The sequence below is a fragment of the Benincasa hispida genome, chromosome 3, assembly GCF_027475165.1.
Source record: "Benincasa hispida cultivar pf3 chromosome 3, pf3_genome.v1.1, whole genome shotgun sequence".
NCBI lineage: Eukaryota > Viridiplantae > Streptophyta > Magnoliopsida > Cucurbitales > Cucurbitaceae > Benincasa > Benincasa hispida.
The window spans coordinates 21,435,182-21,453,438 of NC_143480.1; the positions used below are offsets into that span (position 1 = coordinate 21,435,182).

General features: G+C 38.5%; 1 protein-coding gene across 1 annotated transcript; it reads left to right on the forward strand.

The window, feature by feature from the left end:
• The first annotated feature begins 8,272 nt into the window (after positions 1 to 8,272).
• LOC150037125 (uncharacterized) lies at positions 8,273 to 11,249 on the forward strand. The gene is made up of 5 exons (XM_090311884.1): positions 8,273 to 8,442; positions 9,177 to 9,331; positions 9,650 to 9,804; positions 9,865 to 9,940; positions 10,396 to 11,249. Exons 1-5 carry the CDS (start codon positions 8,273 to 8,275, stop codon positions 11,247 to 11,249), a joined length of 1,410 nt encoding a protein of 469 aa, XP_090168010.1.
• Positions 11,250 to 18,257: the final 7,008 nt, after the last annotated feature.

The window sequence follows — 18,257 nt, forward strand, 5'->3', positions numbered from 1 at the left end:
ATCGGTAAGTCAATCCTTCACAAGTCATTCGTATTTATAGTTGGGTCAAAGATTACAATTTTACCCCTGTAAATACATTTTTCTTCTTAAGCTCCCACTGATTCTCCATTGAAAAATTGATTTATAGTCCAACTTATAAATCATAACCCTCTCTTCCATGAGAGGGAAGGGCGCCATTATTCAAGACAAGGCATCAATGCTTAAGAGACAACCCATCTGCTATGCCTAAATCGGGTAGGAGTGAATTTCATATGGCAAAGCTATGTCCTTAACTATCTATCCAGTGTTATCCCCAAAATAGGAGGCTTATTGAGCATTGTTGTTGAGCTACTCTCACCTATGTAGATAAAAGGATAATCTCGAATAAACAGGAGTTCATAGTCAGCTAAGGATTAAGATCAAGTTACCCTAGGTCATTTGTGTAAACCCTGAGCCCTAATTTCTCTACTGGTGTATGTTCCCTCTTGAGACCAGTATGGTGAGTAGGTTAATGTGAGAACTGAGGTTTAATTGTAGGGAAAAAGGGTGAAAAGTTGGAAGAAATGTTTATGTTTGGAAGCTTGACTATTGAGTGAAGCTAGAAAATTGGCTAAGTATTTGCCCATGCGTTGGCGTTATGCTAGGCATTGGAGTTGAGTCAAAGGTGTTGGCTTTACTCATTTGATAGGTTAGTTGGGCATTTAAGGGAGCCAAATGTGGCCAAGTGAAGAAAAGCCATGTGTTGGACAAGACATGTGGCAACCAAGTTTTAGAGGCTAGCATGCATGCAGCAACATCAGGTGTGCGCGAACGTGGGTGTTGGGCATTGAAGTGTTATGCGCGCGGATGATCGTGTAGCTACGCACGACACTACACGATAAGTGATGGCACTAGACGATAGCACCACACGATGAGCGTGAGTGTTAGACGATGAGTATGATGCATTAAATGATGGGCATCAACGCTACACGATGAGCGACATTAAGAGCCATGCGATGGATGCAGAGCTAAACGATTAAGGCTTGCGTGCGAGTGGACTAGTCTGGGCGTTGAGCACTGGCTACTCAGTGTGCGTTAGAGTTGTGCGGGAGTAAGGCTGGCAGTGCGTTGGTCAAGCTTGTCATGTGTTGAGTAGAGCTTGCATGGGTTAAGCTTTGGTTGAGTAAGTTGGCAACTCAAAGTAAGCGCTTGGACAGACTAAGGGCTAAGCACTCCGATGCGTTTGACCTGCTGTATGGGCTGAGGAAAGCTTGCATTGAAGGCTAGGACGCATTGCAACCTTTGTGGGCGACCATGTGTAGCTGAAGGAACACTTAGAGTAAGAGTTGGTTGCACAAGTGGGGATGCGCTTGTGTGATGTGTTAGATGCATAGCAAAAGCCAAAATCTCAAGGAAATTTCTAAGTACTAGACCTACAACAAGGTATGTGTCTAAGTGAAAGTCTTCTAGGTAAAGGCTAAATGCAAAGCTTATTGAAGGTTAGTCTCAAAAGGGAGACCAATGCTAGTAACTAAATATATGCTTTTGTATCCACAGGATTGACACCAGTGTTAGAAGCATATCAACCTTTGAGGAGTAATCCTAAAAGTTGCGAGTGACTAAATATTTACAATGTTTTTAAAGAAACAATGTTTTAAGAAAGATTATTCTCATGCTAGCTAGTTTTGCAAAGTAGCTTTCCAAGCAAACTATGAGTTATGTTTTTAAACGCATGCCATGTATGAAAGTTTATTGAAAAACTACTTATGTGTTTAAATACACAAAGCATGCGTTAGTGTCTTTAAAGACATGTTCTATGCGTTTTGCTTTACATGCTTTGAAGAGGAAGTCATAGTATGACTAGTATACTTTAAGCTCGATACTGAGGGACATTGAGAAGGTATCTGAGTAGTAGTACCTAGGGTACGACGGTACTTAGTTATAACCACGTGCACGTAGGTAGTTAAATTCAGAGATGAGAAAAAGGGTTCTTTCTTGACTAAGTCAGAGGTTGAGCAAAAGGGTTCTCTTTTGACTAAGCAGTTGACGTTGGGATTTAACCACAATAGAGTTATTCCCAACTAAGGAACAATTTAATGTTTTATGATGAAAACAACTTTACATGTTTTATGCTTGGAAAATGTTTATATTTTAGTACAAGATTACTGTAAAGATTTATATTTTAGTATGATATCTTTATTGACACTTATGTATGAGAATCGGTTTTCTTTCTTAAGTCACTCATTGGGCTAGCAAGCTCACCCCGTTTTCAAATGTTTTTCTTTTGCCCAGGTAGCGGTCAAAACCTTAGAAGGTAGCTCTGCATCTGCTCTGCCACTGAAAGACAAGAGTTATTGTAACCTGTCTGCTACGTGGATACTGTAAATATTGTACACATGTTATAGTTGTTCATGTAGGGACTAAAAGTTTTGGTGTCGGGACTTATAAGACTTGTAATGTAATCTATGTAAATGTTTTGTGTTTAATAGTTAATGTTTATTTTGGCCATAGAGGCAGCCACTATGTATGAGATTACATGTTGATATCAGATTATTTCCGCTAGAGTTAGTTGGCAGTAAATATCATAAAAGGGTTGATAACTGTTATAGTCATGTCCTTTCCCAGGCTAAGAGAGTAGCTGGTGAAGGAAATCGAAACTGAGATTTTCATAAGCAGCGGAACAAGACTATTGCAAATTACAATCATGAATCAACATTACATTTATAGTCGACTTCAAAAAAACGGTTATACGATTCATACAGAAATTACAGCATGTAAAATACAAAGGAACATAGAGTAAAACTTTACGCACATAGGCAGAAGCGTCTCCACGCTTCGTTGTGTGATCGCTCGAACAACAACGACCATGAACACTCGATCTACATGACCGCAACATAGCACGAACACCGCATGAACACTTCGCGCTTGTCTTCAACGATCTCCTCGGTCGTGAACTTCTCCATAACACGAACAAACACCGCGCTCGTCCTCAGCGACAAGAACGGCCTCCACAGCACCACGAACGGCCTCTAGAAAACCTCGACGGTGTGAGTTGAGTCTGACACCACCAACAAGACGACTTTGGTATTCTCGGTGTGAGAATTTAGAGGGTGGGCTCTGTTCGGACTTGGTATGAGGCAGATGAATGGAGGAAACAACGATTGCGTACATGACTGGGCAAATGGGAGAAGGTTGAGACCTATCATATAGGTCGATGCCCAATCATTTAGATAAAGTTATGTGATCGTCTAGCCAAAGCTATGCGATCGTTTAACTCTATCGTTTAGCTCGGTCTGTGCCTACAAACTCTACACGATTGTGTACCTTGGACCAACGATCGTCTAGCAAAGCTATGCGATCGTTTAATAAACACTGTACGATCGTTTAGCTCGTACCTACACGATCGTTTAGCTCGCCCATTCATCGTTTAGTAAATCCATATTTACTTGACAGCCACTGTGAGTTTCTATACGCCGAGAGAAAACTCAAAAATTCTTTTTAAACTTTTGTAAAAACTTCTTTTCAAAATAGGAAACCATTTTTCTTTTAAACTCACAGTTACCATGATCCAATAACCACCCACTACTTTGGTTATTTAAAAGAAAAATTATTAATTATCCAATAATTAATATTATTATAAAGATAAATGATAACCAACTTATCATACTATATTTATAACCTATAGATTTAATATTTCATCTCATGAAACATATAAACCATAGTTCTTTTTCTATTCCATGGTACTTAATGTAAATCTCATTTACATCAATCCTCCACTAGATGTATCTTATACATCATACCGATTATATCATATATAATAAAAATACCTTTTGTCAATTTGAACATTTCAAATAAACACCAAGAACTGATCCTCAACAAAATCCAAGCTACCAAGGGGACCTCATGGATCTGTAGCTCCGAAGTTCCAACGGTATGTGAATAACTAACTAAACTCTTTAGTCACGGGATCCACCATCCGTTAATTGCCAGACACTCCACTAAAGACCGACAACTGAACTCTCCTTACTACAGATATATTATGTGTTCATCTTAACCAATCAGCAGTGTGACAGCCCTTCACAGATCGCTCGTAAGTATAGCTAGGCCAATAACTGTTATGCCCCTATAGTTACATCTATCTCCTTAAGTACCATTGATCCCTCTAATGAACATAAGTCATAGTCCCACTATGACTGAGTCTTCCCTTCTAAAGAGAAGCTTGGCCACTATGTTCAAGCCCTGGAATTAGCCCTTAAGGGAGTAATCTCTCTTCTTATCCCTGTTTCAGGAAAGAAGTGCATTCCATCTTGTGGATTGAGTTCCCAGCTCTCAGATCAGACAAGTCCCCGAAAAGGTAGGCATGTTGAGTTTGCAATTTGGCCACTCTCACACATACTAATTGATAACTTGTAGAAATACAAGTTATTTCTACTGTTTTATTTAGATATTGTAGCCAAAAAAAAGGAAAGTTGCATCAATTGTATAGAAATTAGCTAAGAAATACGAGAATTAGTCGTTAATACACTCACTGACACCATTGCGATGGTAGAAAAAAATATTTCAAGTCTATTTTGCAGGAAATCAAGTCACCATATGCGTTCAAGGCTCAAGATAAACTGAACAACGCATCTACGTCACATTGCGCCCATCATTCAGGAATGAATAGACGATCAACGCAATGACGGCACATGCGACAATCGATCAAGAGCTTTATTTCAACCGCATGCGGTAATAAAAAACAACACCACATGCGACCAAACAATCGAAGATGTGTAGAGCAACGCAAATGCAGATGTGCATTTTCGAACGGGATAGATTGCATAACGTAAGGAATATTCACTCTACCATTTTAGGAACTGCCTTAACAATAAAGTAGGGACCACTTGTCAGAGAGTCAAAGCTGTGCCTATAAATAGATCCGACTATTCCACTAAAAAAAAATTGTGCTTGAATACAGAGAAAAGTGTATATACTAATCTGAGAGAGAGACTGGTTGAGCAACTAATCGGAGTAGATCCGGGAAGAATTAAGAGACAAGGCCGAGAGGTGAGTCTCTGGGCAAAGAATCCTTCCGATCCTCGCCGTTGAAGCTCTATACAAAGGTCACTTTTACCGGAGGAGCAAGCCTGAGAGAGAAGCTCTTCTCTTCATCCACTCCACACACCGGCAAGTAAAACCACCATCCAGATCTGTGTTAAGACGTTGACACTCTTCTGTATTTATTTCTATCTCTTTATCATCAATTGTATTAATCTTCTTAGTCTATCATTCACACCATGTATCACACGCTAAATCTTAGTATTGAATGTCATGATCATTTCCATCTCCATCTCTTTGCCTATTTCCGTTCACCCATATTTCACTTTCTCCACGATGTTTTCCTAATCCCTTGGATAATTAGCAATAATTGAACAAGTAAATTAATTGGGTTAATGAAATAATTAAGTTTAGTCAAGGCATGCTAGACGACATCTTTACTTGTGAGAGCAGAAGTGAAGATGCCATTCTGCCTATCGAGAGAGGGTTGAAAGAATGCGTTAACTAAAGCGAGAAGTACTTCCAAAGATGGAAGCAACCTTGCGTTCACCACGTTCATTCCTGTTTCACCATAGAGATATGGGAACGTGGCCGATCACCGAGAGGTGTACGCAAAGGGAAAGTGGAACCTTAGTTGTATCTTTAACGCAATTAACAAACTTGCGATGTTTGTACTAATTATTCTTTCCCCTTCTAATTCATCCATAAAGACTTGTCATCGCATACCACGATCCTTTGTATATACTTCACAGTCAGTCTCGAACTCAGCATCATGTATATCATGTATCTTGTATCTTGCATCATGTTAGCTTAGGTTTATTTTTATCGCAATTTATTTTATTAATGCAACTTTAGTTTATCTGCACAATTTTATTTTACCGCAATTTACTTTCCTGTACAAACACACAATCTTTATTAGTTGTAAAAACCAGCCACATATATCACAAATGTAACACATTAACGACAACAATCCCTGTGTTCGACCTTGGATTACTCTGAGAAACTTGCGTTGGAATTATACTTGGTTTCAGCGCAAGGAAACTTGTGACAACTCATAGCATACTACAAGCATTTCATTAATAACACATACATCTAGAAGTAGTATCGCATAAAGTGTAAATAAGCATAACACAACATCTATACTCCATCTTCATCTTTTCAAGTCTACAAGTTTATGGCAACATGAGCGTGTATGATTCACATTCATCATTGTCCATATCCATATATGCTTATTTAGAGAACATCAATTCACGAGTGCACAAGTTTATGGCACCGTTGTCGGGGATTGGTAACGGTTATTGTTGAATACATTTATGATATTTTGCAGGATAGATCTCTTTGTATTGGCTATTTATCGCGGAGAGCAGTCTAACGGTTTATGAATATTGGAACGATCCATAAATTCTAAGCTGACCTAGAGATCAGGTATATTTTTTGTGCAAGAGCACATCAGGGTCGACTTAAGTGGAGAAGAAATATGGCAGAAAAAAATGAGGCACCTGCAGGGAATCAAGAGGTGAATCGATTGGCGCAAGACCCTATATTTCTTGCTGCTGACCGCAACATCCCTATGAGGAACTATGCGGTACCGAATTATTATAACTTCTCGCCAGGAATTTTAAGACCTACAGTTGAGGAGAATGTGAATTTTGATATAAGATCGATTATGCTGCAAATGATCAAGAATGCGGGGCAATTTGGAGGATTACAAGGAGAAGACCTACATTCTCATTTGACGAGCTTTGTAGACATGTGCAGCGCATTCCCTATGCCTGGTATGACTCAAGAAGAACTTAGACTATATCTTTTCTTGTATACACTGCGGGATGAAGCAAAGAGGTGGGCTCAGTCGTTAGAGCCAGATGAGATTAACGCATGGGATTCTTTGGTTGAAAGGTTCATGAATAGATTCTTCCCTCCAACCGTCAACGCAAGGAGACAGAGATGTGTTGAACTTCGAACAAAAGGGTTATGAAACTTTGAGCACCGCCTGGGTGCGTTTCAGATAATTAGTGAAGAACTATCCACATATCGGGATTCCCGATTGCATTCTGATGGAGACTTTTTACAATGGCTTAGATCAATCAATGCAAACAATTGTCGATGCCTCCACAGCAGGATGATTAATGGACAGATCGTATATGGAAGAAAAGAGCATCTTAGATCACATTTCATGAAATTCAGATGATTGGTTAGATACTGGGCTTGAGGAAAGAGGTTTGAAGTAAGAAAGATCAGAAGTTGTCGTTATGCCAACTGATGCAATGAGCACCCTGGTAGAGCAGATGACCATAATGACCTCACTCCTTCAGACTATGGCTAATAAGCAAAGACATCTCTCTCAAGGATTAGCGCAAGTCAATGCATTGACACATGTGGCTGCATTGAATTGCGTTCAATATGAAGAGGGACATCTAGTAGAAGTCTGTCCGTGGAATCAACAATCCGTTTACTCTGTCTACAACCCTGGTTGGCGGAATCACCCAACTTTCAGTTGGGACGGGAATCACAACCAGAGGAGCCAAAGTGATAGTGATCATTAGAACAGTTATCAAGGGAATTGAGGCAACCTTCTGGTCTTCATTAATTAGAGAATTGAGGACAAATACTACCCTAGTGCTTTCAGAGAAGCAAAGAGGGATGAGTTTCTTAGGCTAACTTAGGGATCGATGAGGATTGTTGAGTACGAGTAAAGATTTACAGAGTTATCTCAGTATGCCCTTCTGATCATTGTGGAAGAGAAAAAGAGATGTAGGAGATTTGGGAAGGGCCTAAAAAGGAAGATACACACTCTTGTGACCTCTACAACTAATTGGGTGGATTTCACTCAGTTAGTTGAGACAACTATTAGAGTTGAGCGAAGTGTAGGTGGAATAGACTAACTACAGGCAGGTGTGAAGCAGCACATGACTCTAGTAGAAATGAAAGCTAAGAGTTCTAGACCCATTCTCTGAACAGTGAGGTATGAGGAGTCATGAAGGCGTGAGCTAGCAGGGCTCGAGTTGAAAGAGGACAAGACCTGTAGTTGAACCGAGTAGTAGATCGGTAACAGGTCGTGCTAGTGAGTCAGTAGCTAGTACAAGAAGGAAACCACTGTGTGAGAACTATGCTAAGCGTCATGCAGGAGTATGTTATGGTGACAGAAATGCGTGTTACCAGTGCAAACAAACGAGGTACTTCAAGAAAGATTGTCACCAACTAGTTTAAGAAGCCAGGTGAATAAGAGATAACTTTAGTAGGAAGTAAAAGAATACTTACAAGAAGTTTATTATTAGCAATGAAGGTTAGAAAGCTGTTGAGTAAGGGATGTGGAGCTTATTTAGCCTATGTGGTGGTTTCACAAGATAGAAAGCTAAAACATGAAGATGTACCTGTGGTACAAGAATTCTTAGATGTATTCCCTGAAGAGTTACCAGGCTTACCACCTGATAAGAAAGTTAGTTCCAGGTATAACACTTATATCCCAGGCACCATATAGAATGGCGCCAACAGAACTGAAGGAGTTGAAAGTTCAGTTATAGGAACTTGTTGATAAGGGGTACATCAGACCCAGTGTGTCGCTTTCAGGAGCGCTGGTCTTGTTCGTCAGGAAAAAAGACAATAATCTCAGATTATATATAGACTATAGACAGTTAAATAAGGTGACAATTAAGAATAAATATCCGTTGTCTCGTATAAATGATCTCTTCGATCAGTTAAAAGGAGCCACAATGTTCTCTAAGATAAATTTGAGATTTGGTTACCACCAGTTTGAAGGTGAAGGAAACAAATGTTCCAAAGACTGCTTTCAGGACCAAGTATGGACATTATGAATTCCTAGTAATGTAGTTTGGTTTGATGAGTGCTCTTGCGGTATTTATGGATGTGATGAACAGGATATTTCATCCTTACCTGGACCAGTTTGTGATAGTTTTCATAGACGATATATTATTATATTCCAGTAGTACAGAGAAACACAAGGAACATCTAAGGTTGGTGTTACAAATGCTAAGAGAAAAGAAGTTATATGCCAAGTTTAGTAAGTGTGATTTCTGGTTAAATCAAGTTGTATTTCTTAGGCATATAGTTTCAGCAGATGGAGTCAGTGTAGATTCCCAAAAGATAGAAGCGATAGTTAACTGGAAATGACCCATGACTGTAATAGAGGTACGCAGTTTTTTGGGTTTAACAAGTTATTACAGGACATTTATGGAGGGATTTTCTAAGATAGCTCTACCATTGACAAATCTGACTAGAAAATATGCAAAGTTTGAATGGTCGCCAGAATGCGAGCATAATTTCCAAGAGTTAAAACGAAGGTTAGTAACAGCACCAGTGCTGAATTTACTTATGCCAGGTAAAGAGTTTGAGGTTTATTGTAATGCATCCCGACAAGGATTAGAATGTGTGCTGATGTAGGAATGAAAGGTAACGGCCTATGATTCTCATCAGTTAAAGAAGCACGAATGTAACTACCCTGCGCACGATTTAGAGTTAGCAATAGTTGTGTTGGCTCTAAAGTTGAAGAGACATTACTTGTTTGGTGAACGTTATCATATATTCATTGATCATAAGAGTCTAAAGTATATCTTCAATTAGAAAAAGCTATACTTGAGACAGAGAAGATGGATCAAGTTGATTAAGGATTATGATTGTACAATTGATTATCACCCAGGTAAAGTGAATATGGTGACTGATACTCTAAGTAGAAAGACTGGATCAGCCAGAGCTGTTATCTGTTTAGTAAGAGGTGTACTATTACATGAGTTGTATAGTGCTAAAGTGACATTATCAGTTGATCAGACAGGAGGTTTGATATCTTCGTTTCAAGTACGTCCTACACTAGTAGATGATATTCTACATGAACAATTAAGAGATTCTGATTTTTAGAAGTTAGCTGAAGAAGTAAGTAAGGGTCTGAGAATGGACTATCAGTTAAGAGCAGATAAAATGCTACTGAAGGAAGGTAGGATATATGTACCTAAAACCTTAGCACTTAAGTAGGCTATTTTGGAAGAGGCACATAGTTTAGCTTATGCTATGCATACAGGCAGTACAAAGATGTATAGAACATTAAAGAAGTCGTATTGGTGGCCTGGCCTGGTATGAAAAGAGAAATAGCAGAGTATGTTGACAGATGTTTAGTGTGTTAGCAAGTTAAGCCTGAACGACAGATGCCAGCAGGATTGCTTAATCCACTCCCGATACCAGAGTGGAAGTGGGAGCATGTTACTATGGATTTCTTGTTTGGTTTACCTAGGACACCACCGTGCTATGCTGGTATAGGGGTAATTGTGGATAGATTGACAAAGGCAGCTTAGTTTTTACCTATTAAGGTTTCTTTTACCCTAGACCAGTTAGCTAAGCTGTATGTTGACAGTATTGTAAGTTAATTTAAAGCTCCAGTTTCGATTGTATCAGACCGAGATTCTAGGTGTACATCGAAGTTTTGGCCTAGCTTGCAGAAAGCTATGAGTACCAAGCTATATTTCAGTACCGTTTTTCATCCACAGACGGATGGTCAGTCTGGGCGAACGATTAAGACATTAGAGGACATGCTGAGGGCATGGGTATTGCAGTTCAATGGCAGTTGGGATACGCATCCATCGTTGATTGAATTTACGTATAACAACAGTTATCATTCGAGTATCGAAATGGCACCGTATGAGTCTTTGTACGGGAGACCATATAAAACTCTGGTATGTTGGAATGAAATGGGTGAAAGAAAATTATTAGGCCCAGAATTTGTTCAGCAGACATCAGACAATGTTAAGATTATAAGAGAAAATCTTAAAACAGCTCGAGATAAACAAAAGATTTATGCAGATAAACGGAGAAGAGAATTGGAATTCGAAGTTGGCGATAAAGTATTTCTTAAGTTGTCTCCATTGAAAGGAATACTTAGGTTTGGTAAGAAAGGGAAGTTAAGCTCGAGATACATTGAACCTTACGAGATAATGGAACGAGCTAGCGCAATGGCTTACAAGTTAGAATTACCTCCAAAGTTATCTTGTATCCATGATTTGTTTCATGTGGCAATGCTAAGAAAGTATGTGGCAGATCTTATCCAGGTGTTACTTATTCAACCAGTACAGTTGAAAGAAAATTTGTCATACAAAGAGGAACCACTAGAGATTCTTGATAGGAAAGAGCAATTCTTGAGAAACAAGACAATACCTTTGGTAAAGGTACTATGGAGATACCATAGCACTAAAGAAGCTACATGGGAAGCTAAGAAGCAAACGAAAAACAAGTATCCGTGGTTGTTTAATTGACGGACTTGTAGTAGAATTTCGAGGACGAAATTTTCTTAAGAGGGAGGTAAATGTAAACCCTGAGCCCTAATTTTTCTACTTGTGTATGTTCCCTACTGAGACCAGTATGATGAGTAGGTTAATGTGAAAATTGAGGTTTAATTGTAGGGAAAAGGGTGAAAAGTTGGAAGAAATGTTTAAGTTTGGAAGAAACCAAACAAGAGATGGAATTCCAGATTGAACAGATGACAGACCTACAATAAATCGCAAATCGAATTCCTAATTCCATTCTCTAAGACGAACTAATGACTTATACAATTCATACAGGCACGCATGAAAGACGAGCGAAAAACGATGAATTTACCTTCCAAGCCCAGTCAACCACTTATGATGACTTCGCCCTTACCCACCTGTGCTGGAGCCTCTCATTCCCCTCTCCCTATCGGTCGAGTTCAATTACATCTCACTCTTTACTCTTGGGTGAAGCTAGAAAATTGGCTAAGTGTTTTCCCATGCATTGGCCTTGTGGTAGGAGTTGAGCAAAGGGCGTTGGCTTTACTCATTTAAGAGGTTAGTTGGGAATTTAAGGGAGCCAATTATGGCTGAGTGAAGAAAAACCATGCGTTGGACAAGGCATGCGGCAACCAAGTTTTGAAGGTTAGCATTCATGCGACAACATCAAGTGTACGCAAGTGTGGGCACTGGGCGTTGGAATGTTGTGCACATGGATGATCGTGTAGCTACGTGTGGTGCTAAGCAATGTGCTAGACGATGATGCTACACGATAGGCGATGGCACTTGATGATGTCGCTAGACGATGGGCATGATGCGTTAGACGATAGGCGTCAGTTCTACATGATGAGTGATGGCGAGAGCTATGCGATGGGCACAGAGCTAAACGATTAAGGCTTGCGTGCGAGGGGACCAGTTTGGGCATTGAGCATTGGCTACTTAGTGTGTGTTAGAGTTATGCGCTGGAGTAAGGCTAGCTGTGCATTGGTCAAGCTTGTCATGCGATGAGTAAAGCTTACGTGGGTCAGACTTTGCAAATCTGAAAGAGTTGAAGTTGCGTTGAGGCTTAAGGCCGAGAGGAGGCCAAGGCACACAACACATGCATTAGAATAGGTTTATGTAAAGAACTAAGGTGTGCGTTGAACCTAGTTGAAGCAGGCATTGATAGTAGATGAAGTATTCAGTCTTAACCACCGATTAAGGGGAAACAGTTGTCCTAAGCATTGGATTTAACTCCATTTAAGCTGGAGGTGTCATGCTAGGCTTTAATGGTAAACGGTGGGAAACAGTATAAAAGTGAGACTGAACTTCAAAACCTCAATTTGAACAATTACTCTGTGAAAATTTAGAGATCTTAGTGTCATTGGAAAGCTCTGAGAATCTAGTTTCAGAGGTGAACTATCAGAAGAAGTTCTCATTGGAATAAGGCTAGAGAATGAAAAATGTAACTAGAGGTTTAGTTCACGGGTGAATCTAGGCCATCGACGAAGAATTAAGGCTCCAGGACAAACCACGAAAAATTTGAAGCTGAAATTTTAAGGTAAGTTTTCTAAGATGATTCTAAACAAGTTTTTAGAAGAAAAGTTATTGAGATGAGCTCTAGAATTCGAGTTATTAATTTAGGAAGAAGAATTTGGAATTTTATGAACAAGCAGGTAGCTGCTTGGGTTGAGTAAGTTGGCAGCTCAAAGTAGGTGCTCGGACAAACTAAAGGCTGAGCACTCCGATGCATTTGACCTGCTGTGTGGGCTAAGGAAAGCTTGCATTGAAGGCTAGGATGCATAGCAGCCTTTGTGGACGACCATGTGCAGCTGAAGGAACATTTAGAGCAAGTATTGGTTGCACAAGTGGGGATGCATTTGTATGATGTGTTGGACGCATAGCAAGAGCCAAAATCTCAAGGAAATTTTTAAGTACTAGACCTACAGTAAGGTATGTGTTTGAGTGAAAGTCTTTTAGGTGAAGGCTAAATGCAAAGCTTATTTGAGGGTTAGTCTCAAAAGGGAGACCAATGCTAGTAACTAAATATATGCTTTTGTGTCCACAGGATTGACACCAGTGTCAGAAGCATATCAACCTTTGAGGAGTAATCTTAAAAGTTGCGAGTACTAAGGTATGACGATATTTGAGCAGCTCGATACTGAGGGACATTGAAAAGGTATCTGAGTAGTAGTACCTAAGGTATGATGGTACTTAGTTATAACCAAGTGCACGTAGGTAGTTAAAGTTAGAGATTGAGAAAAAGGGTTTTCTCTTAACTAAGTCAGATATTGAGCAAAAGGGTTCTCTCTTGACTAAGCAGTTGACGTTGGGATTTAACTATAGCATGGTTATTCTCAATTAAGGAACAGTGTAATGTTTTATGATGAAAACAAATTTACATGTTTTATGCTTGGAAAATGTTTATATTTCAGTACAAGGTTACTGTAAAGATTTATATTTTAGTATGATCTCTTTATTGAGACTTATGCATGAGAATCGGTTTCTTTCTTAAGTCACTCACTTACGAGCATCTGTGAAGGGTCATCATACTCATGATTGGTTATATCCGATGGACACAGAAAGATATCTGTGGTAAAAAGAGTTCAACTGTTAGTCTTTAGGGGAATGCCTGGTAGTTAACGGATGGTGGATCTCGTGGCTAAAGATTTTAGTCAGCTATTCACGTACCGTTGGAGCTTCGAGCCACAGGTTCATTAGGTCCCCTGGGTAGCATGTATAAAATTGAGAATCAGTGTTTGGGTCAGTTGAAAATGTTCAAATTGACAAGAGGGAGTTTGATTATATATGATATAATTGAACTGGTTAATTATATATGATATAATTGACTAAATGTATGAAATGCATTAATATTGGAGGAAATTAGATATAAATATGATTTATATCAAGTGGAGGAGAAATTACTATAATAGATATGTGATATCAAACTATAAGGTAAGAATATAATATGATTATATTCATTAATTATTAAATTGGTTAATTATATGATAATTGGCCGAAAGCCTCTCATCGATCGTGTGTTAGTGGGAGAATCCGAAGGTGGTTATTGTAACTGAAGAATAAAATGAAAATTTGTTTCATTTTGCAAAAAGGTTCGAAATTTCGCAATCGGTGTGAAAACGTAACGATCCCCTAGCTTGAGAGCCTATGCAATAGTAGCTCATCGTCTAAATGATAGCACACCAGCGTTTAAATGATCGCGCGCCTGTCCCTAAACGATCGTTTAGCTTTCCTAAATGATCGCATAGCGTGCCACATTTTCTAAACAATCGTCTACCTTTTATTAAATGATCACTTAGTAAAACCTACACGATCGTGTAGCTTTATCTAAAGGATAAGCACCCTTGCTATGCGATAGCTTTTTTTCTCCCACTTGCTTATCGTCTACATGATCTGTCTTTTCTCCGACCTCTACCAAATTCACCAAAGATCACACTTTAGATTCTCACTCCGAGAATACCAAGGGCTCCAACTGGTGGTATCGTCCCCGCTGTTTACTTGTTCGTGACTGTTCATGTTGTTGTCGTTCGTGTAGACAATCGTGCTACCGTATTCGACTGATTAGATAGGCGGTAGAAGTTCTTCCGCTGCTTCTGAGTTCAACGTTTGAAGAGAGTCTTTAACTGGTATGAGACTCTTTCCTTTTTATTTTATTGTTCGAAGCATGTCGTTAATTAGTGTTAATTTGCATAACTGTCTGTTGGAATGTATGTGTTGTATTTCGGTCACAATGAAATCGGAAAGATCCGAACGCGCTCATGGATGCTCTTCGTTAAGAGTTCCTTCAGCCTCCACTCACATGTATTTACATGAATGATTTTTGGATCACATCATTTGTATTAGTATACAAAATGGGCCGTATCTAATAGTGTCACCAAGATGAAGTACCCAATCTCATCCGTATACTTGTAAACCATTTTGAGTACATACGAAAACTTGATCAATTTTATGTTGCCATATAAAGTTAAAGTATTTATATTATAGTCATGGATTCGTTTATTGGATTTTCATAGAAGAATGCAATATCAATAGTAATTTATTGAATAAAAAAATTAACAACATTTTTATTGATAAATAAAATATGTTAATAATATTTACAAACTACGAGTTTAGGACATTCCCAATAATCTCCCACTTGGACTAACACTCCAGTGAGATAAACATATAAATATATGATGTTTAAAATGTTGAGAAATAAAGAGAGAAAAATACAATAAACTAGAGCATCCAAAATATCCTTTGACATTCTCCCACTTGCCCTAGATTATGTTGCTCGTAGTTCTAATCCAATTATGTGGCCTTCAAACTCTTTAGCTAAGAAGGCCTTTGTAAAAGATCAGTAAGGTTGTCTCCTGAGGCTATTTGCGTGACTATCATGTCTCCTCGGTGTACAATCTCTCTGATGAGATGGTACTTTCTTTCGATATGTTTTCTATGTTTGTGACTTCTAGGTTTCTTGGAATTATCAATTGCACCACTATGTCACAATATATAGTAATGGGCAGGTGCATATTTGGAACAACTTCCAAATCTATTAGGAACTTATGCAGCCACACTGCTTCTTTAGTTGCTTCGCTTGCTGCTACATATTCCGCTTCCATCGTGGAGTCAGCTATACAACTTTGTTTGATGTTTCTCTATACTATTGCTCCTTCATTAAGAGTGAAAACTGATCCTGAAATAGATTTCCTAGAATTTATGTCAGTTTAAAAATCAGAATTAGTGTATCCTGTTAGGATCAAATCCTTAGGTCCATACATAAGCGTATAGTTCCTCGTTTTCCTGAGATGATTGAGGATGTTTTTAACAACCGTCCAATGACTGTGACTTGGCTTAGATTTGAACCTGTTGACGATTCCAACTACAAAGCATATGTCAGGATGTGTACACAACATAGTGTACATCAGACCCTCATTTCCTCAACTTCTTGAGGTGTCTTAGGACAATGTTCCTTTGACAGTTTTTGGAATTTTGCATGTTATATCTTGACGAAATTTTTTCAATATAAGATGCCTGAGATAGTGTTAAGGTTTTGTTCTTTCGATTTCAAAAAATCTAAACCCCAAGAAAATATTGAGCATTTCCCAAATCTTTCATTTGGAATTGTGATGCTAACCATCTCTTTACATCAGCAAGGTAACTTGTCTCATTCCTAATGAGCAAGATATCATTAACATAAAGTTCCAATAATGCTATAGTTTTCTTGACTATTGTCTTGTATACACAAGATTCGTCAACATTCTGTTCAAAGCTATAAGATTTGATTGTAATGTCAAATATTATATTCCAGGACCTAAAAGCTTGCTTTAACCCATAAATGGATCTCTTAAGCTTACAAACCTTTTGTTCTTGACCTTGTTTAATGAACCCTTCTGGTTGAGACATAAAAATACTTTCATCAAGATAGCCATTCAAAAAAGCTATCTTGACATCCATTTGCCATATCTCATAGTCATAATATGCGACAATGGATAAGGGTATTCTTATTGATTTTATCATGGCAATAGGAGAGAAGGTTTCTTCATAGTCAACCCTCTCCCTTTGGATAAAATCTTTTGCCACGAGTCTGGCTTTATAGGTCTGCACCTTGCCAGTTTTGTCTATTTTCCTCTTGTAGATCCATTTACAACCTAAAAGTTTAACCTTATATGGTTGATCTACAATATCTCAGACAAAATTGAATTATATAGACTCAATTTCTACGTCTATGGGTTTTATCCATTGTTCTTTATCAACATCTTCCATTGCCTGTTTAAAGGTCAATGGATCCTCTAGACCATCATCAAATATGATGTCTTTAGTTTCCGTTAAACCCATATAGCGTTCAGGTTGATGAAAAATCCTCCCACTACGTCAAGGCATTCTCAACTCTTGAGAAGAATGTGATCGAGCAACAACTGTTGTTGATGGACCAACTTTATCAATAACTTTTATTGATTTATCTGTAGTATCTTTTGTCATTTCTTTCAATACTAGTTTACTGCGAGGTTGATGACTTCTAATATGATCTTCTTCCAAGAATGTAGCGTTTGTCGAAACAAATACTTTGTCTTCTTGGGGATCATAGAATAATCCTCCTTTTGTTTCTTTTGGGTATCCAACAAAGAGGCATAATTTTGAACGTCGTTCCAATTTCTTAGGGTTATGTACCAACACATGTGCTGGACATCCCCATACCCAAAAGTAATGTAAACTACCTTTATGTCATTTCCATAACTCATACAGTGTTTTAGAAACACTTTTTCAGGGAACCATGTTCAGATTATATACTGCAGTCTGTACTGCATATCCCCAAAAAGATTGAGGTAATTGAGCAAAACTCATCATGAATCAAACCATGTCTAACAAGGTTCAGTTTCTTCTTTCTGCAACACCGTTCTGTTATAGTGTTCTAGGTGCGGTGAGTTGGGATTGAATTCCATGATCTACTAAATAGTTATGAAATTTTAAATCCATATACTCACCACCCCGATCTAATCGAAGTGTTTTAATTCTTTTACTTAATAAGTTTTTTGTTTCGGTTTTGAATTCCCTGAACTTTTCAAGAGTTTCAGACTTATGACTTATTAAGTAAACATAGCCATATCTAGAATAGTGATAGCTTGTAGAAATAAAAGCTATTGTAGCCTTTTACTTACAATTATGAGGTTTGGTGAGCAGAATATGCGTTAATATTATTAAGGATTCATGTGGAAAAATGAGCTTGCGTCGATTAGTGCTGAAAATTCCCGCTAATCTTATATCATGCGTTATTCTGCGTCAAAATTTTATTTTTGTAGCTGTCACTGGAACCAATCGCATGCGTTGATCCCAGACCATCGCAAAGTTGATCACATGCATTGATATTCATGAAAGCCAGTTCATCGTATGGAATGCTGCAACTATAAAGTGATAGCTGTGATAGAGGATGATCGCAAAGTGGGTGGAATGCGTTGATATTTCAGAAGAAAAAATCATGAACGCATACCTCGAGAATATCAAAGAGATAAGATCATGATGACATTTCACCTACTGTGT

Excerpts from the sequence above, each read along its gene's own strand:
- LOC150037125 (XM_090311884.1), top strand. The coding sequence starts at position 8,273 with ATGAAGGTTAGAAAGCTGTTGAGTAAGGGATGTGGAGCTTATTTAGCC. Across the intron at positions 8,443-9,176 it reads GATAAGAAAGTTAGTTCCAG|GACATTTATGGAGGGATTTT; the intron begins GTATAACACTTA and ends AAGTTATTACAG. Across the intron at positions 9,941-10,395 it reads TAAAATGCTACTGAAGGAAG|ACCGAGATTCTAGGTGTACA; the intron begins GTAGGATATATG and ends CGATTGTATCAG.